The sequence below is a fragment of the Brachyhypopomus gauderio genome, chromosome 17 (genome assembly GCF_052324685.1).
Source record: "Brachyhypopomus gauderio isolate BG-103 chromosome 17, BGAUD_0.2, whole genome shotgun sequence".
NCBI lineage: Eukaryota > Metazoa > Chordata > Actinopteri > Gymnotiformes > Hypopomidae > Brachyhypopomus > Brachyhypopomus gauderio.
Window position 1 is genome coordinate 13,406,641 of NC_135227.1, and position 22,146 is coordinate 13,428,786.

General features: G+C 41.6%; 4 protein-coding genes across 8 annotated transcripts; 2 read left to right on the forward strand and 2 right to left on the reverse strand.

The window, feature by feature from the left end:
* The first annotated feature begins 1,148 nt into the window (after positions 1–1,148).
* disp2 (dispatched RND transporter family member 2) lies at positions 1,149–13,615 on the forward strand. Its single transcript, XM_076977967.1, has 8 exons — positions 1,149–1,443; positions 6,745–7,029; positions 7,228–7,257; positions 7,460–7,583; positions 7,857–7,984; positions 8,083–8,180; positions 8,330–8,427; positions 8,589–13,615. Exons 1-8 carry the CDS (start codon positions 1,364–1,366, stop codon positions 12,069–12,071), a joined length of 4,326 nt encoding a protein of 1,441 aa, XP_076834082.1. The 5' UTR covers positions 1,149–1,363; the 3' UTR covers positions 12,072–13,615.
* A 48-nt stretch (positions 13,616–13,663) lies between these two features.
* rpusd2 (RNA pseudouridine synthase domain containing 2) lies at positions 13,664–16,005 on the reverse strand. The gene is made up of 3 exons (XM_076977968.1): positions 15,205–16,005; positions 14,812–15,108; positions 13,664–14,706 (listed from the first exon to the last, which is right to left on the reverse strand). Exons 1-3 carry the CDS (start codon positions 16,003–16,005, stop codon positions 13,906–13,908), a joined length of 1,899 nt encoding a protein of 632 aa, XP_076834083.1. The 3' UTR covers positions 13,664–13,905.
* pcmtl (l-isoaspartyl protein carboxyl methyltransferase, like) lies at positions 15,988–20,496 on the reverse strand. 5 transcript variants are annotated; one of them, XM_076977972.1, is made up of 10 exons: positions 20,366–20,496; positions 19,959–20,049; positions 19,076–19,210; positions 18,838–18,942; positions 18,682–18,713; positions 18,365–18,469; positions 17,993–18,113; positions 17,447–17,532; positions 16,910–17,079; positions 15,988–16,439 (listed from the first exon to the last, which is right to left on the reverse strand). In XM_076977972.1, exons 3-10 carry the CDS (start codon positions 19,191–19,193, stop codon positions 16,403–16,405), a joined length of 774 nt encoding a protein of 257 aa, XP_076834087.1. In that variant the 5' UTR covers positions 19,194–19,210; positions 19,959–20,049; positions 20,366–20,496; the 3' UTR covers positions 15,988–16,402. The 5 variants fall into 5 exon arrangements, with proteins under 5 accessions (XP_076834087.1, XP_076834086.1, XP_076834085.1 ...); XM_076977971.1 differs by lacking the exon at positions 20,366–20,496 and having other exon boundaries at positions 19,918–19,965; XM_076977970.1 differs by lacking the exons at positions 19,959–20,049; positions 20,366–20,496 and adding an exon at positions 19,411–19,926.
* ccdc32 (coiled-coil domain containing 32) lies at positions 20,408–22,056 on the forward strand. The gene is made up of 3 exons (XM_076977975.1): positions 20,408–20,636; positions 20,723–20,876; positions 21,352–22,056. The coding sequence occupies exons 1-3, from the start codon at positions 20,408–20,410 to the stop codon at positions 21,530–21,532; spliced, it is 564 nt and encodes a 187-aa protein (XP_076834090.1). The 3' UTR covers positions 21,533–22,056.
* Positions 22,057–22,146: the final 90 nt, after the last annotated feature.

The window sequence follows — 22,146 nt, forward strand, 5'->3', positions numbered from 1 at the left end:
GCAAAATGTTTGCAATATTTTTCGCTTCTGTTTAATTGCTGTTGCCGTTGGTAGTTTGGCTCTTGAAAGTCAGTCGAAGTTTACGTTGTACTGACGTCCTTCAAACAGTAGGTGGCAGCAAAGAGTACAGATGGGTACAAGACCCGCCTGTAACTGTGCCTGACGAAAATGAAAATTATTTATAAGAATAAGCAGTCATTTTAAAGGATTTTAAAACATCATAATATATATTAAGTGTGGGAAGTCAGCCAGCATTACCGTCAATCAGTCGTCTGTATCTCACCATGTCCAAAGAACAGACAAAATAAAACACTAGACTGCATTAATCGTGTCGGGTTTAACCGAGATTTGAAATGCACTATGGTTGTAAATAAACCTTTTTGCTTTGCGGTGGAGAAAAGCTAGCACTGGATATTACCACGATCGGCAGTTCAGAAACACCCATGATACCGATTACACGGGACGAACGAATACCAGCGTCGGTCGGCGGAAGAGCTGAACTCATGATACAAAATAGGACGGCTTCTGGTTAGCCTGCTGTCTGACAGATGATGGCTTCCCTATCACTTTGGGGAATCAGAAAGTGTCCTTGGTGGAAAATTCAAAACGATACAGTAAATACTATGCAGTGAGTGTTTGGGGGTCTGTTGGCGATTATGAATTGCATGGTGATTTTTTAAATAAACATTGTGATTTTCAACGTACTTCGGCAACTCCATTAATTTAGGCGATGAATTTAAACCCACGAAGCCAAAGGTTTAAATTGATACATGTATAAAATGTACAAGGAAATTCACCGTCTGAACTGAACTGAGTCATTCACCAAAACCGATCTATTCCACGTCGAGAAATCAAAGTTTCACCTGGAACAACTAGGCTATGATTAATCGTGAGAGGTAATATATCCTTTCGGTTCATTTAGCCTATCTAACACTTGCATAGTTTTTCATTTTCATTATTTCGATTATATTGTTACTGCTGCATTTCGTCAGGTTAGTGTCATTTATTAGGTTTAGCATGTTCGCATTTTAGCCTTCAGTAAATCAATTCGTTTGGCAACAGGTCCAACTGTTGTGGTGCGTGGAGAGAACAGAGTGCCTCCCGAGCAGCACCACCCCGGCGTGGACAGCGACCGATTCACGGTCAAGTCCTCCACAGCAGCGCTCATCACGCGCGCTCCTCCAATAGGAGACGAGTGTGAACACGGACTAGCCCACACACACACTCGGTACCGTAGGTTTAGCCCAAACACGGAGCATCATTTAAGAAACGAACAATTAACACCGTTTGTACATTTGCTACTGGCATATGCTGTTAGAAACATATAAGATTTGCAATCTTGGTGTAAAAGGCATCTGTCAATATGGATACTGTTTCAGTCTATGAGGAACGTGATGATACTGAAACACAAAACCCAACGACGACGGGGGCACCAGCTCAAAGGTAGGCTACGTGTTCCTGCTTATATTGAGATTTAATGCAGACAGCAGTGGTACCGTATGTGTAGCATCACTGTGCACATACATTTGCATTCAATTGCTGTCTTGTAATCCGAATGTATGGGCTAAATAATACACATTGTCTTTACTCTTGATGTTGCACGTGTCACTTGGCACCCTATGAGCGTTTAAAGCGATTGTTATAGTGACGACTTTTCAGAAAGGAAAACGACAACAGTAACTCCAAACTGACAATGAAACGTAAAATAGTCATAACGTAGACAGTAGACATAAAGACCTCTGATACGAGTTTGAAGTACACGTTTGAGGCTATTGATTCTTTGCTCGTATATCCATGTTGTTTAGTGATGCCTCATAATTGCACTCACAAGCTTGAGGTTGTTACACCAAAATCTTTGACCACCGAATAATATACAGACTGTAGACTGCAATTAACTTGTTCTTAAACTTGTTTACCTACAATATCAAACACTATTTAACAGTTTTACACATTTTGCTGTAAGTAAACAAACAATAACTGATTGAGTACCCATGTCTTCAAAATATGAAACCCCATTGTATCTTCATAAAAAATAAGTTAAACACAAATCACAATGTTTGCAGTGCACTGCCACTAGAAATCATTAGGCTCATAATGACAGTGCCACGCAGGGTCAGGGGTCACATATTATGATGACAGCTGTCAGAAATAGTGCCCTGTGTGCCTTTGGTTTTAGTCACATCATTCAGTGGACACAGATTTTGGTATTACAGCGGCATTCAAAAGAGTTCATAGCAGATAACACCAAGTCAACAGCCAAACCAATACAGTACAGACAACACACTGAAAACTACCACTGCCTATTTCAACAGCATATAAAGTTTGCTTGTAAGCATTACATCCCTTGTCGCGATGGCTTGAAATTATGCAGTGAGACTTTAGGTTCAGAAATAAATTAGATCAAGCCAGCAAATATAATTTAGTACTAAAATCCATTGAGTGATAAAAAATTATAGCACTCACACTTTTAACATATACAATTCTGAGTTCTTATCATCTCTTACTAATTAACAGGCAGGCCAGTTTGATTGGTAAGGATGCTATCAAACAACATTCATGACATTCCAAGTACACGCAGCAAGTTAGTCAAGACGTTTTCCTGCTTTGTTCCAGGAATATGCTTACTTGTATGTTCACACAGCTTACATATGAGTCATAGAGCTACAGGCTGTAAAAATACATTTGGCATTTTGTAGTGATCTTGGTATAACTATCCAGGGCACAATACAATGCTATGACATTCGAAGATGAAAGCGAATTGCTGTGGGTGTTCGACTGAGCATATGAAACCTTCTACCAAAGTCTGGAACCTCAAGAGAATCGTATGTGTGAACTGATGTATTCCATTGGTGCATTCTAAAGTAGTCAGGCCCGCTTGTATCGTCACTTGTGGGTTGTTGTCTCGTCCCAATCCCCAGTCAGTTCTTTTCACTTTCTAAAGAACATGGAGTGCTTAAGTAGACAGTGTCCCGAGCAGTCAAAGGCAGCAATTAGCCCTGTGGCAGTTAAAGGCCAGCGTTTTCCGTTAACCCTAAGCGAACAGCCTCGCTTGAGCGGAACGAATCACGGGGCCAGTCTCCTTGCCTCTGACACCGATAAATGATACAAGGCCATGAGGGAGTGGAGAAGTACTAAGCAGATGGTGAGAAGGGAGAGCTCTTGAGCTCTGGTGGATACGCTCCAGCACGGCCTGCCATGACTCTGAGCACGAGATCTCTTGGGAGAAGCATCTCCTCCGCCTGCGAGCACGAGGCGTGCACGCAGGCACTTCTGTGCAGCCTTTGATTTTCTAATCAAAGGGTTTTGTGCCATGCTGTTATCTCTTGTTGTTTGCGTTGCTCAAAATGGCTACTGGCGTGCCTTGCATGAACTCGAATGGCTCAAGTTTCCAGGGGAAGAACTGCACTGAAATGACAGTGACAATGAGATGTTTAATAGTAGATGAAGCCGGTGGACTGCTTCTGTCCAGCATTAAATAAATTTTTTTCAGAACACAGTAGATGGTTAAACAATTAATGCTAGAGTTATGAACACTGCTTCACAAAAAATCCAGCGATATCTATATGAACGTGATGCTTTATTGCATGTTTAAAGACAAAGCTGTGCTCCTACTCCTATTAATACTGCATCATGCACGTGCTCGAAGCATGTCCAATCTTTTTGCAGGTCATGCATAGCTAGATACGACCATTAGCAATGCATTGGTTCCCCACAGGCGTTACTCAGGCTTTGCACACCAGGGCTGTGGGCTGTGCAGTGTTCCTGCCTCCCTTGCCGTGTGTTGGGAGCAGCACTGCAGGGGTGTATATTCTGCAGAGCCACCGGTCTGACTGCCACGCAACGTCAAGCCTCCTCGCTATTGTCAGCTGAGCCAAGAGCAGAGCCCACACCGCCTCAGGCGTCTGCGTGGAGCGTGCAGCGAGGTCTCTTTCCCAAGACCCTCTCTCCAACTCAGCATGGCAGTGGCAAAGCATAATGCATGATTAATGGACCCTGAAAGAAGCGTTAGCCATATATTTACACTGCAGCCAAACCATTACAACAGAAGCGATTCTTTTTGGGATTGGATGGGAATTTGCCATCAGTGAAACTTGAATCCATGACCTTATGCCTTAACGCTGGATATTCTGCCAGCAAGCTAAACACCTTAAGACTAAGTATTTATTTTAGGGTATAGAGTAGAAACACTCATTGCAATAGAATAGACTGTGGCCTGGCTTTGCATGGTACAGAAGGGTTAGTATCCAGGAACCAGTCTAACACAGGGTACTCACTGTATGACAGGCAGTGTGTATCAGGTAATACAGAGATAAGGGCAGGGATTTCTTCAAACTTTGAATTACTAGGCCAAATACACAGGTAGACTGTGCCTGATAAGAGAGGTGGAAATGTTAGGTCTGAATAAAAGATGAAAGTGTGAATAGCAGCATCGGTGTGAACTGTTTTATGAATGAACAGTGTGAACAGTAATATCAGTGCAAAGTGTTTTATTACACCCAGTGTGAGTAAGTCTGACAAGCTCAGTGGTTTAAAGTGTTACATTTGAAAAATTACAGAAAACCAGATGAGTAACCAAATATTAAATATTAGTGCTGTCAATTCCAGGTGCCGCGATTAAAAGTCCTCACCAGGATTTTGCTCAAGCTTGATAGATTTTCTAATTAGCCATCCAGGTAAAATTAGTAGAATCAACACAATCCAGGAAGCCTGAGCAAAATCCTGGTGAGGACTTTTAATCGCGGCACCTGGAATTGACAGCACTATTAAATATTTAAATATTCTACAACTGTTATATGTACATAAAAGAATCTGTGAAATGTTATAACCATAGAAATGACATTATTGCACACTGACAGTAGCTTTTTTTACTATATTGTGCTGGCTTACTACTTTTTATTAAGAACTCTGTTCCAATGGCTGAGCTAGCACTCTCCCCAGACTGCAGTCAGTACTCAAGTCTTGGCTGTGTAAATTGCCTAATACAACAAAATCACAGCAAAACTGTCAGATCACATCAGCCTTGTGCACTCTTATGGCCAAAACACCCCTTTGTGATATCCCCTTAGTGACAGCACTAATAACACACACACACACACACACACACACACACACACACACACACACACACACACACACACACACACACACACACAAATGGTGTTGGCAAGAACTATGATGACACACAATCTTGCTCCATTGACAAAAAAGGAAACCTGTGCAGCCAGATGGTCAAGAGCAGTATTTACAGACCCTGATTAAGCACAAACAAGTAGACACAGGAATATGGACCATGAAAGCAGATGCAGGCAGGCTGAGGTGTCAGTTGCTTCAGCAGACAACAGGCAGCCAAAGCTCAATGCTGCAATGACTATTAGAAATGTAAGAAAATATTGCACTGAAATGAAAATCAATATTATTATTGCTAATGAATTGTGAAAACATTGGAATTATATATGTTAAAAATGTTTCTCGAACTCTCTCATACTGTAATTATATACAATCTTGCCTGTCTCGGGTTCATAGAGTTGCTGTAAATCATATGTGTGAATTTAATGTTGAATGGGGAACAAAAGCTGTGATTCACAACGGCTAAAATGTCCTGCCGATAATGACTCCATCACACATTTTCTGAAGGGGGTTGCCATGTAGCACTCTGTTCAATAATAATTCTGCAGAGAGGAAAAAATGGCCAAACAGCATTGATGGGTTTTCGGGTCTATTACGAGCTGTCAGTGGGCAGAATTAAGAGTGTTTACTGGTGCGGGTCCTCAATGCTGCGGCGTCTCTAGCGCCGGCTGCTCCCGGAGCACTCTGGGTACCCACATGCTGTCAGCGCCGGCTGCGTTATGTCACCCACTGTGATGGGGAAGACTGTGCAGCATGTCTGAGGAACCCTGGTCGCTGCTGGCATAGAGCTGCACAGATCACATGTGCTCAGACACAGGAGAGTCTGTCTCATGAAAATGAGGATTGAAAGCTGGGGTTTGGGTTACTAATGTTAAAAGTCCAGCAGCATATTTCATACTGCCAATTTACACAATATGTTTCTACATATTTCTATGCTTTTTGCATACTTAGTGATATAGAAAGTACCACTCCACAAGTACCAGTAGCACTGTGGTATTTTAGAGAAATGTTTAAGACCTTTAAGCCTATTTATAGTACAAAGTGGTCTGGAATAGCGTGGTATTGATCTGGTGATCATTTCAGCACCATTAGCCCTATGTGAGAATGTACGCCTATGGTTTTAATTTCACTGTGTGCAAACTGTAAGCTTTAAAATAGTTAATACAATTTAACTGAATGTTGGTACCAAGTGAGCCATTGCTTATCCTGTAGAACTTACAAGACTGTGTGCCTTACTTCACAAACATCACCTGTGTGTGCACTTTAGTTGTAAACATTAGTCATTCTTTATTAGATGAAGTTGCATTGCCTTCTCAAAGGGCCCTCTTATGAATGTTGACAGGGCAGGCAGATGGTGTTTCTCTTTTAGCCTAATTGGGCCTTCAAGCCCAGTATGTTCTTTAGACGTCACTTATCTAATTCAAGTTGTTGGTAATATGACTCTATACACAAAGTTGTTTGTCTGATATTACCTGTGAAGTATCTAGGAGTTGAACATCTAAAGAAAGTAAACTACAGTTTAGTAAAATGCCTGGAAACTAACTTTACATATTCAAAATGTGCATCATTTAAGGCTGTTCCTGTAGAGATGTGATGCCATTTCCTGTTCATTCGCAGTGACATCCCAAAGCTGTCTTTGTGTCCACCGGACAACGAGGATGCAGAGTATCTGATGAATCAGGTCATGGTAGAGGGTGACCAGATAAACAATCTGTCCAAACCGCCCTCATCTTCTCAATTGTACGACCAAGTGTCACAGAGTTGTGCCTGCCAGTCACCCCAACTCAAGAGATGTCCATGCTGTGGCCACCACCAGCCGATCACAGGCAACGTCTGTCTGAGTCAAATTAGTGTGCCTTCTCAATCAGACTGCTCTGCCAATGCCATCAAGACATCTCCCAGGTGCAGTCCCTTCCACCAGCCTCTGTGTCACAACACATTGCAGTGTCACTGGGTGCATGGATCACGTGATGGCAGTAACTACAAGCCTGTATAGCATCATGTGGTGACAGTCAGGTTTAAACATTTTCCAGACTAAAATGCTCTTCTGACTGTTCCAAATACACACATTGCCAATTGTAAACAATATTTCTGTTGTAGGACACAAAGGCTTCATATGATTCCAAAAAGGTGGGTCTTCTGTTGTCTTTTGATTATTAATAAAAATGAATAATGAATCTGAATTAAGATTATGAATTTCTCACAGCCTGTGTAAAGACAATTTTTTAAAAAAAAGAAAAACCCCATATTAAGGAAATCATTGAAATGTAGTTTATGCTGACTAATGAGTTTTCAATCAAAATAAAAAAACTGAATTCTCAATTTTTCACAGCTACTCCCAGGTCATAGTGGAATACCCAATGACAGTTCTCATCTCTTGTGTGGTAGTGCTTCTTGCCTTCTCCATAGCTGGGATTTTGATTGGTCCCCTACCAGAATTTTCTGATCCTCTGTTAGTAAGTACAATTCCAGATATTAGAGTAAAAGACAAATTAAAATGACCACATTTAATAGGACATTTTCAAAAGCGTTCAACAAAAATCTTGAATTATTAATTATTTAAAAACTGTACTTTGCACTGCACATGTAGCCCAAAGAAATAATTCTGTCTAATATTTCTGCTACTGAACTGACCCAAGTGTCCGACCTGCAAATTCACCTTGCATTATTTTTAATGCAGTCTTCAGAGGACAAATCTACTCGCTTGTGTTTCTGTTGTGTTGTTACAGGGCTTTGAGCCCCGTGGAACAGACCTGGGGATTCGACTGGCTGCCTGGACAGAGCTGCAGGAAAGCACTGGGACTGGAAAAGCCTTGTCTCGCACTCCCCAACCCTTAGCACACCAGAGTATAGTACGGTACTGGACATGCTGAATGAGCTCTACAGATCAAACAGACACTGACAACAGGGTTGTAATATTTTTGCTTTAATATTTTCGTTTTAATATGTTCACAGGGAGATCACTGGTAGAGTTCCGCATCACCTTAAACATCGTTCGAGGAGAATGTTGCACAGAGACTCATCTGAGAATGCATTTTTTTGCAATGCTCCAGGTAAGGCAAAAGACAACGAGAAAACCGTCTCTTCTGGCCATATACAAATGTTCAGTAGAATATAAAGTTTCCCAGCCTAATAAATTAGTAAATGGACTGTACCTTAATAAAGGATGCTGGTGTCTGTGCTCCATTTTTCGGGCCTGCAGATGATCGTTATGCCCAGCTGGTCTTTCGCTCGGGAAACTCTGCTAGTCTCTGGAGTCTTAAGGCAATCTACTCTATGTGTGAGATGGAACAGATGCAGGTAAACCCAAAAGGGTGTCCTGGGCTTCAATGCAAATATAGCTGATATTACTTAAGATGCAAAAAAGTGTGCAGGTGCCATTTACTATGTAAAAATGTTAAGAACTTAAGAAACTGAAGTCATTACTCACTAATTTGTTGATTAAATCATTTCATTTACAGATACGCTCGGATGTGCACTTTGAAGAACTCTGTCAGCTCAAACCAGGTGTGGCTGCTTCCAAAACTAAGGAGTGCTGTCCAAGCTGGTCTCTCGGAAACTTCCTGGCCCTCCTTAACAATGTCTCATCCTGCTTTAGTCTTACAGCGCAGCAGGTGCTAGAGAGTTTAAACTTACTCCGATCGTGCGCCCCTTACTACCACGATGGAAGTCTGGTTGCATCGTGTGCAGAGAGAGGCAAACTCGGGCACTGCAGCTCAGTCCCACACCGCTGCAAACGCTCCAGCGTCATCTTTCAGATACTGCATTACTTAGTCGATAAGGATTTCCTCGGCCCACAGACTGTTGAATACCAAGTTCCGTCCTTAAAATACAGTGTTCTGTTTCTACCAGTGGTGAAAGGAGATGCATTAATGGAGATTTATTTGGAACATCTTGAGGGACAAGAGCTCACATACAACACCACCACCGTAACAGGGATGGACCTTGGAATTAAGCAGAAGCTTTTCAAGTATTACATCTCACGGGACTCTATCTATCCGGTTCTTACAGTACTCGCACTGCTACTTACAATAGCCTTATATCTTAAATCAGTGCTTCTGTCAGCGATGTCTCTGGTTGCGGTCACATTATCACTTTTCACATCCTATTTCTTCTACAAACTTGCATTTGGCCTGACTTTCTTCCCGCTCCTCAATCTTGCAGCAGCTCTCATCCTTTTGGGAAGTTCTTCAAATCAAGCCTTCACCTTTATTGATTTCTGGAAGCTGCAGCTTAGCCATAATCCCCCAGCTGCACTGGAAAAGAGAATGCAGCGTGTTTTGCAGGAAATGGGGTACTTGATATTGGTAGCTGGATTGACTTCTAGTGTAACATTCTACTCTGGCTACATAGGCAGTATTACAGTGGTGAGGTGTTTTGCTGTGTACCTTGGTAATGCGTCTTTAATTAACACACTGTTTGCTCTCGTTTGGCTCCCCTGTACTGTTGTTTTGCAAGAACGCTACGCCATAGCAGCTTCAACATCAGCTACTAAGTCACCGTGGATGCCATGTTGCTTCAAAGGTTCTGGTGGATTTTGGGATACCAGTTCAAGAAAACGGTGCCTTTTTACCATGGTACAAAAGTTTCGGGGTTTAAAAAGAGGCCTCTCGGACACATCAAATTTACTTTTCTTAAAAATTCTGCCCTGTGGCGTGGTTAAGTTTCGTTACATATGGATCTGTTGGTTTGCAGTTCTGGCAGCAGGGGGGATTTACATTTCCTGTGTGGACCCTGGTATGAAACTGCCATCCTCAGACAGCAGGGCGATTCAGCTGTTCCGTTCCAGTCACCCCTTTGAGAGGTATGATGCAGAATACCGACACCAGTTCATGTTTGAGCGCATGAAGCAAGGAGAAGATGAGCCCATGAGCATAACTCTCATCTGGGGGGTTATCCCAACTGACGATGGCGATCATTTCAATCCAAAACGCAATGGCTCCTTTGCAATGGATCCAGAATTCAACATGAGTAGTTCCGATGCCCAGGTGTGGTTGCGAGATCTTTGTGGACAAATCCGAAATCAGAGCTTTTACTCACCGCCACCAGCTGAACATGATGCAGTGGAAGACAATGCCTGTTTTGTGGAAGACTTGATTGAGTGGGTGTCCATTCGACGCTGTTCTGAAAGCGAGGACTCTTTCAGTTTCTGCTGCAATGGTATTCCGTTCCCCTATCCACCCAGTGTTTTCGAGCGGTGCCTCAGAATGATGGTGGCAGAACAGCAGGTAGAGAAGCGTTTGCCAAGAACCGGAGGCCTTTGGTTTGATTCTCAGAGTCGAATTGCTGCCCTTGTCATAGTTTTCAAGACATCACAGCTATACAGCTTTAACTTCAGCATAACCTCACAATTCTATAAACGAATTGTGTCCTGGTTTAATAAAGAAATTTCTGGGGCTCCACTGGGACTCCAAAAAGGATGGTTTGTCAGCCAGTTGTCATTGTATGACCTCCAGCAATGTCTAAGCTCAGAAACTTTAGAGGTGGCTGGCTTTTCCGTAGGCCTCACATTTGCATTGCTCCTTCTAACCACATGGAACGTACCATTAAGCATTTATGTGACTGCTGCTGTGGGGGGGAGTGTTTTTGCTACTGTTGGTTTGCTCGTGCTTTTAGAATGGCAGCTAAGTAGTGTGGAAGCACTGTTCATTTCAGCTGCTGCGGGGCTCTCTGTTGACTTTGTAGCCAATTACTGCATTTCGTACTGTCTGGCCCCTCACAATGACAGGCTGGGACGGGTAGCGCATTCCCTGAAGAGAATGGGTTGTCCTGTAGCCACAGGTGCAGGAGCATATTTTTGTGTGGGGATCATAATGCTACCTGCGACTGCACTGCTGATCAGGAAGCTGGGAATTTTCCTCCTCCTTGTGAAGTGTGTAGCATGTGGTTTTGCCACGTTTTTCTTTCAGTCACTCTGCTGTTTCTTTGGCCCTCAGAAGAACTGTGGGAAAATAATTATACCATGTGCAACAGAGACTGCCACAGAAAATACGACGTCTTCATGCTCAGCTACTCAAGCAGGGGCCACAAACCCCTCGGCGAACGGGACATTCGGCTGCAGCACGGGGTCACGGGGCAGGAGAAACTTCAACAAAGAAGGTGGAGGATTCCTGTGCCCTAATCCGCAGCGACACCGGCAGCACCAACCGGGGGTCGGCAGAGAGCCAGAGCAGTACGAGCTGCAACCGCTGGCCTGCCATCTGAGCGACAGCTTTGAAAATAGCACTTGCACCAGCAAACTATCCAACAGGCCTTCGGTCCTTTCAGATGACATCCAGTTCTGTGGCCTCAGTCCAAAGCGAGATTATGACGGAATCAGTGCTGAAGCAGACAATGAGGATTTGTGTAGCGAACACTTGAAAGGTCACGACCCCCCTGCTCTTCAGACCTCTTCCCCTTATAAAGAGAGTGCTGCAAGACCTGTGGTCCCTCCTGTGAGAGACCCTGTGAAGGAGAGGCTTTTGTGCAAGAAATGCCGCAACCAGCCCGGCACCGGAATGAAACTGTGGAACGTGTCCTTGTCGTCGTCCTCCAGCATGGAAGACATAACGGCCCCCAAGACCACAGACGATGCCAACAAACGATCACTCTCCATGGATGGGGCCGCCAGATGTTATCCTCATAAACGTCTTTTGTCGTGTCCATCACAGAGTTCCATCGAGGGGCTGGAAGATTCCAATGAGACATGTTTGAGTGATATTGAGCCCACAGTTTCAGTTCCTCCCTCCACAGTACCAGAGGGAGAATTGCGACCAGGCCACCTTAATGGCAAAAGAGATACTCTTCGTCTGTCCCTCAGAGAAACCGTTTATGGCCTTGCTTCACCTGTATCTGGCCGGGGGCGGACAAGCCAAAGTGAACTGCCTGTGATATTACCGAACAGTAAACCAGACATGCCAGACGTCTGGATCAAGAGGGATGGCCGAGGTGAGGATGGCAGCTAATCAATGTGTCCATGAGACTGTCCATAAGACTGTACTCAGCATGGCCTCGGCATGACTTGAAATGCTGTGGTGAACTTGTACAAAGCATTCAACAAGAGATAAAAGTCTATTTCACAAACATGTCTGTATATGCCCGCCAGACACGGCAGGTCTGTGCACAGCATCACATAGTCCACAAAATCTGTGGGACCCTTCAAAAACAATTGCACACTGCCATCACCCGTGACTCTGACAGATATTACTTAGAATTTTCAAAATGATGTCACTGCATGTTGCATATCCTGCAAATGTAATAAGCACTACAACGGAGGTGAAAGGAGAATGTTTATCAACACCTTAGGTTGGCATTTTGTAACAAGAAACTTGTATCAGTTCTCAAAGGATTATGTTGCCTGAATCTGTAAACCCACAAAACGAGCAATTTATCTCAGCCTTGTAGTGCTAAAAAAAATATATCACGTCAGTGTATGTTGATTTTGTTCAGACCTTCATTTAACTTAAACACCAACTAATGCCCTAATTTTTATATTCAAAGCCTTTGATCTAAACCATATAAATATTATATATTGTTTTGTACATTTGTCATTTAGAAGACTTAGCTATGATTATTTTATTTACTAGATTTATTTTTATTTACTAGGGGTATAAGTGCCCATGCACTGTGGTTCATATTTAGATTTATTGTTAATATAGATTTAGCACGTAAGCATTTTACAATTCATATCTAGGCCTAAATTGAGTGTTGAATATAGTCAGAATATTATAATGACATTGTCCAAATATGAATAAAGCCATAAAACATTTTATATGAAGCAGATTTTAAATTCATTTAAAAGGCAAAAACAATTGTAATATCTAATAGTGCAGTTACAAATGGATTTCTAAATGTCTACCCAGGGTCGATTAACTACGCTCGGACATAGGCAAGCGTTAATCTGTGCAATCCTTCTTTTCTGCACCACACAATAAACTGCAAGTCCTGTTATTATACATCTGTATTTGTTCAAATGTTTGATCACAAGAGTGAAAAAATTGTTGTAACAGTTTTTGTCCTGCAAAGTGTGGTGCTGTGTTGTATACACACTTTAATTTTATAAATAAATTCGACATTTATAAAACAAAGATTGAGACAAAAAACAAAGCCATTTAATTAAAATGAAAACACAATTAAAATGTGTTAATTTGCCTTAGTTGTGTAACCCATGGTGCTGATCACTATATTAAGAATTCAAACACTGAACAGCAGTTACAGTGATTTAAACACTGGCGGTCTGTTTAAGAGGTCTTCTGTAGTTAGCTTGTTACATTTTGTCAAAATTAGGTAAATGTTTTTTTCGAATAATGGCTTATTACTGATATCCACAATGCTGTCAAATCTTTCTAATGTACAAAACGCCAAATGTAAAAACAAATGACTTGTGCCAAATGGAGTTCTGACCATGTTTTTGTGAAATATGTTCTGTTGATGCTATGTGATGTGAGACTGGAAGCATACGAGAAAGATCCATGATGGAAATGTAATTGAGAACTTTAATAAAGGAATATTTTATATAAGACCAGGCTTTGTTTGTAGATCACAAGAACCTCAAATACTTATGTGAATAGTCATTAGATTTTATTGCTCTGTTCTGGGTGGAGAAAGAATACTTATTGCAGTGAAGGCAGAATGCAGAAAAAACATTTTCAAGGTGAAGGGTTTCAATTCACATACTTCTTTTTGGGTATCAAATTTACAAGTAACTCAAGTAAAAGTGTAGTCTTAAAAGCAGAAGACAAAAAATAAAAAAAATTCAGTGTTTAAATATGCAAGTTCAGAAGTGACAACAAGATCATCTCAGTCCTGGACCCAGTTTTCTTTAGCCCAGTCAGGTAATTGTGTGGAGTATTCAAAGTCAGGCCCTTTGTAGCGCAATGCATGCAGATACATAACCAGTTCCTTTTCTGTAGGGTCAGGTCGCACAATTTTGCACTCCCCACACAAATGATCTCGAACAACCTTGACAATATTGGCATGTCTGGATGACTCATCAGGGAGAGAATCGCTCTTTTCTGCCTGATCACTCTTCATTTCTGCTTCCTTGAGATCTGAAGAGATGCTGCTGTTTGGTTTAGGTTCTTCTGTCGATGGTATTCTGGGCAGAGTGCATAAACTTTCACGCTCGCCAGTTAAAGAGTCTGCCTTGACCAACATTTCATTCCAAACCAGGTTCTCACCACCTGCACCACTCTTTCCCGTCGCTTCATCCGAAAGACCCAAAAGGTTTAAACTTTCCTTTGAGGACTGCTCCTTGAGAAGGGCTTCCAGGAGCTCATCATTACTCATACCCAGCAGGCCTCCCTTGCCCCTGTGCGGGCCCCATGCGGAAGACCCATAAATAGGGTCGTTAAGGATGGGGAAGCCCAGGTATTGGAGATGGACACGGATCTGGTGAGTGCGTCCCGTGAGTGGCAGGCAACGCACCACACTAGTGTGCCCATTATAGCTGAGTTTCTGGAAAATCGTACAACACTCTTTGCCTTTAGGATCCACCCTGCAGAGACCCACCTTGAAGGACACGACCAATATGGGTTCCTTGCACTCCACCTCGCCATCAGGGAATTCCCCCTCCACACGGCAAACGTACTCCTTCTCCAACTGCACAAAACAAAGGAACACATTTGACAGGGAAGGCACTTGATATAATTGTTCTCTGTACATTAAAAAATACGTAAACAAACTGGTGAACAGGGCTGGCCTTACCTGCCGATCACGGACCAACTGGTCCAGTTTCTTTGATACCTCCAAAGTACGGGCAAATAGGAGGACACCTGAAGTGAGGCGATCCAGACGATGCACAGTATGAAGCCCGCACAGGCCTCTCTCTTTTCCCAGGATAAAGATGACCGTGTTGTGACGGTATCGCCCACAGGGATGGACAGGCAATGATGCAGGCTTGTCAACCACTACCACGTCACCGTCATCCACCAAAACCTTCAATGGTCGACCACTCACAGGGGGCTCATGCCGATGCACCGTGTTCCTCATGAAGTCATTGTTCTTAAGAAACAAATCAAATGCACAAGTTAAAACCATGTCCTCTTGTATAGTAATTGTAGTCATTTTAAATGTATGCATGCAAGAATACTACCCTACCTTAAGTGTTATATTTAAGTCATTCACAGGTATTTCATTCAGTCGAATACGCCCCTCTATAACTGCTTTCTTATAGTAGTCGAGGGGTTCAGCACGAAACTCTGTACTAAACACTTCTAACAGAGTTTTACCAATCCAACGTTGCTTGCAGTAGGTCTTGAAATCAAAATAATAAGGATGTACTTTGCGAAGGCCTCCTTCAAAATAGTACGACGTTTCTCCAAAATGTTCCTGGCCGAAACTCACACCTGTGTTGCGTTTGTGCGGAGGGGGGACATATCTCTCCCCGGGTCGCAGTGGTTTACCACCCCGCTTTCGCTTCTTACTTCCACGGACCTCCTGCTCGTCGGTGTCCTTTCCTTTACGTTTTCCGCAACTTTCCGTCTCGTCCGTCTTGCCCTCTGCCTGCTCCATCACAGCTTCTTTGGGGTTAACTCGCTTTGTTTCCATTATAACCTTTACTTTGCAATGTATGTCACGCAAGGAGAAAACGCTGCCGGCTACTATAAATACATTTCGCCAGTAAGTATTAACTATTGTATTACTATTTGCGTTTAAAATATCCCACAACGATGAAACATACGTCTTGTTAAAACAATTACTTAGTTTCAGTAAATAAGAAGTGAATGGTTTCTGTACACATCCACGTTTTAACATCCGTGCAGCATGTACTAACAAACCACTATGACAGACACGCCGAGTTCTTGTTCTGGCGCAGCTTGATGACGTCACATAAAGCGTTTGCGCAAAGCCACAAATAAACAAGGTAATCTCATACCTATATAAGTTTTGCATAAGCATTTTTAATAAAAATTAAATACATAAACTTGTATATAACTTTTTGCAGTTAAACGTCACAGCGGTCATAAAGAATACATTAATGCTCTAGGCTGTTACTGATCTTCAGGCCAATAAACCTGATTGTGATTCTGATTCTTTGACTGCTTTGCAACTAAAAAAAAAACAAAAAACAAAAACATTTATTCTTTTCTCCACACTTTTAAAAGGTCTCAACCATTTTAGAAATGAAGAAGAGGGCAACCATCAAACAAGGACAGTCTGTCATCCGTCAATGGTTAAATACAAACCCCTGTTATTTAGCTAATAAACATGAGAGTAGGTGAAGATGAAAAGGTGCCTGCCAGGTGTGTCAGTAATATTGCTAATCTGCAGGTCGAGTTGAAGAACCGGCGCTGTCCTAAACGTTCTCTGCACTGCAACACCAAAGCCACCTCCTGCAGGGGCAACCACACTGCATCAGAGTTCACTGCTGGGGAGACAAATAAAACCATGTTTACACACAAACAAACACATGATGAGACCAGTGAAGGTCAATACAGTTTTGTTATAAATTACTTTTATATATATATATTTTTTACTGTATCATTAATTTCCGACATTGTTTTACCTGACATTTAGGCATGCATGAACAGTTGTGGTGTGCTCAGCAGTTTGGCGTTGGCTGCACTCACTTTTTCATCCCTAAAGACTAGTTTTGTTCATGCATTAAAACTAAGTTAATAAAAATGAGTTAAACGTTTTTGAGTGTATAATGGCTAATTGAGAGCAGTCAAGGTTACAACGATCTCTTTTGAGAAGTCCCAACACTGACTGTGAATGTTATGATTTAAATTCAAAAGGCCTTCTGATGCATGAGCTTAGCTTTCAAGAATAATATTAAAATGATATTTGTTTTGAGACATACCCTGGCCACTGGTGCCGTCTGTCTGTCAGTGGTACGTAGACCACCCCCATGAGGGCTTTCTTGAGGAAGGTGCCATCACTCTGGCGATCATACTGCTCTAGGACTTGGTTCCCACCCTCTGGACCTACAGGCAGAACCAGCCTTCCGCCTGGCTTCAACTGTTCAAGAAGCTGTTCAGACACAGAGTTCAATGAGAGCTACATAGGACATCTTAAGGATAAGTGCAGTGTAATGAACAGGTCTTAAAGTATGCTGAGATCCTTATGGACTTTCTGAAATCACATACAATATCAGAATACATGTGACTACTATGGAAAATAAGGACCCTGTTAGTACCCTGTACGTTTCTAATAATCCTTCAGAAAGGATGGGTTAGCAATCTACTTAGTTTGTATACACAATCTAGTAAGTATGCACAATACATTGAAGATCTGTTTGATCAGGGTCATTAATTCCTTGCTTTTGCAAATACTCTCATGATGCAAAAATATTACTGTGAATAGTGATTTATTTGTTCTTGTTTGTTTGAGTTCTTACTGCTTTGGGGACGGTTGGAGCTGCTGCCCCAACATGAATTGCATCATAGGGTGCGCCATCTGGAAACCCTAACCGGCCATCACCCACTAATGAAAGGAGACTCAACATTAGACTTCAACAATCTTTTGGGTTGTGGCTTATTTACTTAATCACAACTTCTATCAATGTTTTGCCATTTTATAGACAAATAAAAAAATATATGCATTCAAAGAGGGAGGTACATGCTTTAAATGCAGAACAAATAATAGGTGTAATGACTGAACATAAACATTCATTCAAAGATCTGGATCTCATTCACCCCTAATGCTTACAATAGGAGAATATAAACATAAATAAACTATTAAATATTTGACTATAAAAACAAATACAATAAAAAAATAAATAAAATCTGAAAAAAGATAAAGAATAATAAATGGTGTAGAAGACGGTTAATAAACAACATAACAACTGTTCTTTAAGGCCGAGGGGAACAACAGATCTGAGTTTGATTTCTTATTTGTATGTTATTTCTTGTGTATCAAGTCATTCATTTATTAATTCACTCACCTACTAACTTGATCCGTCCAGAGGTCAGCAGGTCAGGGTCATCGGCTTGAACATTTCTCACTGAAACTTGCAGTAGTTCCTGTATGTGTTCGATTCCTACTACTTTCCCGGTGGGACCAACCTGAATATAGAAGATAACGAAATAAAAACATAACATTTCTCACAAATATTCGATATTTTTTCTAACCATTAAAGGGTTCAAATGTACTCAAAGAAAAACATCCCATGAACAAAGGTATTCTTAGCATCATTATTCTACTATAAACTACTTAAACCAAAGGTGATGTAATTTACTTAAACCAAAGTTGATGTAATTTACAAATGTATTCAAATAACTTATTATAAACTGTGAAAACCAAAATGAGGCCTTACCATTCTCGCAAAACAGGCAGTGAGGTAACCACTTCCTGAACCAACATCCAGTGCCGAGGCTCCTTCAACTAACTTGTCACTGAGAATCTCCAAAGCATGTGCATGCTACAAAAGAATGCCACATTACCAGACTCCACACAACCTCTTCCACATGTTAAGTTAAAAGAAACAAATCTCATGCCAAGTCTACTACAGCAGTGTGCAGTTACTGGATCCTGATTATATTCTCTCCCAGGAACAAGGTTATCTTTGCTGTTTCTCTAACAGTGACATGTAACACACGCTTATTCAGATGCTTCTTCGTATTCTTTGCTTACCATATGAGGAGCACTGATGGTAGCCTTGTATCCTTTGAAAACAGGAATAACATTAGTTTGAATGCCAGTTAGTTATAAAAGAAATACTGTGAGAAAAATATATTTTTATCAGTTATTCTGCTTACTTATTTCTTGCCTCTTAGGCAATGATCTCACCTATATATTGAGGAGAATCTTGATAAGGGTAGTCCTTGGAATATATCCCCCTATCAGTGGCAAGCATGGCTTGAAACACTCGATCATTACGTATAACTCCATGTTCTGTTATATAAACAAATTAATATTCTTACTGTAGTTATTAACAGCAGCAATTGGGGAATTGACAATTAAGTCAATTTTGTGTTAGGAGAATGTCATGATTGTGCTCAGTTAATACAGTTTATTATCTACCTACCTTGCAAACGGCTTATAAGTTCTGAATGTGTTCTACCACTGGATATCCATGCCATCGTCCTGGATAGCAGCAAACCCATAGGGACTGCCACTGCAGCCAGCCTGAGCACAGATGGCATGTCCTGAACACGACAACCTGCATATTTTAAACAAACAAAAACTGAATTAATTCTTAAAGTGTAGTATGATGGTTCCAGACTCTACAGTATATCATAATTGAACTAGTTTATGGCCTGACTCCAGTATTCACATTATCGATTACACTACAGACTGCTATGAGCCAAACTTTTTTAAAATGACTGACAGTACCATGCAGTATAGTACTATTGTGCCTACCTAGACGACGCTGCACCCCACACTACTGTCTAGTCCGATATGAACCTTTATTAAATCGGTAGATAGGGTTTATTAACTCGGTATAGGGGTTATTAACTAAATCTAGGAGCCAGTATGGCGCATGAGCCAGGAGTTGCTGAGCTTGCTAAATGTTTAGAAAATTGCAATGCAATGCAATTAAATGTTTGTATGCCAGACGTATAATGCACTGAAAACTGCACAGAAAGCCTTTAAATGAGGTATCTTCTTTTGCAAAGTATCCCTTCTGTGAGATGCGTGTCTCGCAAGCTAGCTAGCTACTATCCATGTACGCACTCCCACAAATGTCCAGTTCTGCAGCAAGATAGCTAGTTAGCAACAATATACGAATCACGTCAGCGGTGCCACTGGGCTCGTCTTTCACAACCGTGTTCCCTACGACACAACTTTTGTCTGATCTGTTTGCCTCTTGATCTTTAAAATGCATTGCAAAACGCAAAGCCTTATAGCTGCACACCCTCTACACACCTCTGCATACGGAAGACGAAAGTCTTGACGCGAACGCTTACCCAATCACATTCAAGGATATGTTGACTGACACGTTTGTTGTCCAATCAGATGGAAGTCCTGCCGGTTTCGTGAATCGTGCATTATTATCGCCTGTGTGTTTACACAGAAAAGCCTGACTGCTGAGAAAATAGCCATTATGAAATACATATTTGTTTATACACATTCTTAGTTAGTTGTCCGTTTCTAACAGTCGAGAGCATTCACTGCTGTTGAAGGTAAGACTGAGAAGACATGTTGCAGTTCAGTTAACGCTAAGTTTTTTAAAGAAAAGGTTAGGTGTTGCATTTCTGACTGTTTAGAGACATGGCTAGGGCTAGCTGGCTAACCCTACTAGCTAGGTAGCTAGAAACTCCTGTTGTTCAAACGTGCATGTCTAAACATTAACCAGATACGGTAGTATTGAGACCTCATTATGTGTTTCTGCATTTAGGTTAAATCTAGCAAAGAGATGACTGATGATGCCGAAGGTTTCCAGACGAGATCCAGTGGAGAACTGTGGTCTGAGATCTGCTCGAACCTGCCACAGCTAGAGGAGCATGGAGCGAATGATGCCCAGTTCACAGATTCATTCCAGCCCCTCTCCCAGGAGATCCCCCAGAACAACCTCACCCCTTCCACTACGACATTCAGCCCGTGGGAACCAATGGAAGACTCTGAAGTTTACATCGCCAGTTTAGGTACAGAAACAATTGCCCTTACTACTCTAGTTAATGTGTGTGATTTTGGAGTGTCACGTTCGTTTCATACATGCTTTGCCTTGCAGAAAACCGTCTGAAGAGAATTAAAGGACAGGTGAATGACGTCACTTCAAGGGAGATGCTGCGCTCCTTGTCCCAGGCAAAGAAAGAATGCTGGGACAGGTTTCTCCACGATGCCCAGACTTCAGAGCTGTTTCAAGAAGGACATCTAGATCAGAGGCATGTGTGTGTGTTTGTTGTGGGAGGGTTCTCATTAAAGGTTAAGGTGTTTTCCTGGACCTTTTATCTTGGTTAGGAGCACAGGCAGGTGTAGTGCCTGCTTGTGATCTGCCCATACCTTCCTTTTTATTTGTGGCTATTTGTTTGCGCATCTATATTTATGCTTATGTCAATTCAAACACAAAGTCCTCTTTTGCTTACTGTGGTATAGTTTAACTTTAATTTTGTTAATTGCCTGTATTCGTCTCATCTGATAATAATGATTTTCTTCAATTCCTCTGTGTTGTATAACCTTTACGCCTTCAACAAGTTTACCGATGGTAATTATATAACTCTGTATAATTACAATTACCATATATATAATTGTATAACTGTATAATTCTGTTAGCTTTTGTCAAAAAAAAACAACAACATATGCAGGACATATCTGCCTTGCGTAGTAATAGAACACTGAATTTTTCCTGTAACACTGCAGTGCACTGGAGCAGCTGAGACGCTGGCTGTCGCCTGAGCGGGTGGCCATCAGTGCAGAGGAGTTGGAGTACCTTCTCCTGCCATCGCAGAGCGGGGAGAGAGCCGTCACTCGCCCGTCGTCCTGCGCCGTCCGTAGGGCGGAGGAGCCTGAGGAGGATGAGAGCTCAAGCCCAGAGAAATAAATCACTCACCACCAATAGGCTGTTATGTCCAGCCGACAGTACATTGAGATTCAGTGTGAGAACCCAGTGTCTTCGGTGCGCTGTCAGACATGGCTCCTGGTCTTTTTTTCCATAGAGGAGGAAATGACTGTGAATCTATGAAGAGAGTTTTCCAAATCGTCATCTGTATTTTGAAGGGGAAATGTAAATTGACATTTAATTTTCTGAACGTGAAATTGCTATTACACTTGTTTGGCCTTGCAAATTGGTGTTCAAGTTATTGAGCACATTTTTTTTAGTTACCATAAATTGAGAAATCTGATTCATGTTTGGTGGCGCATTTCATACTGACATGGATGGTAGCTTTGTTTCAGATTTGTTCCATTTGCGTATATAGTGTTTGTTAGGCTGTAATGTGAATCATGTTTGCATTTGCACCATTATGATAAAGTAATAGGTAAAGATAAAGTTTGTTTCACATTTCTTTGGTTTTCTTTATTTAGAGCATCATTAATTAAGAAATATTAAAGAAGCATTCAAGCTTGTTTGACCTTTCTTTTAGGGGTTTCATTCTTGTTAACATTCAAAACAGGTCTAATCTAATACAGTAACATATTTAGTCCAGTTATAGAATT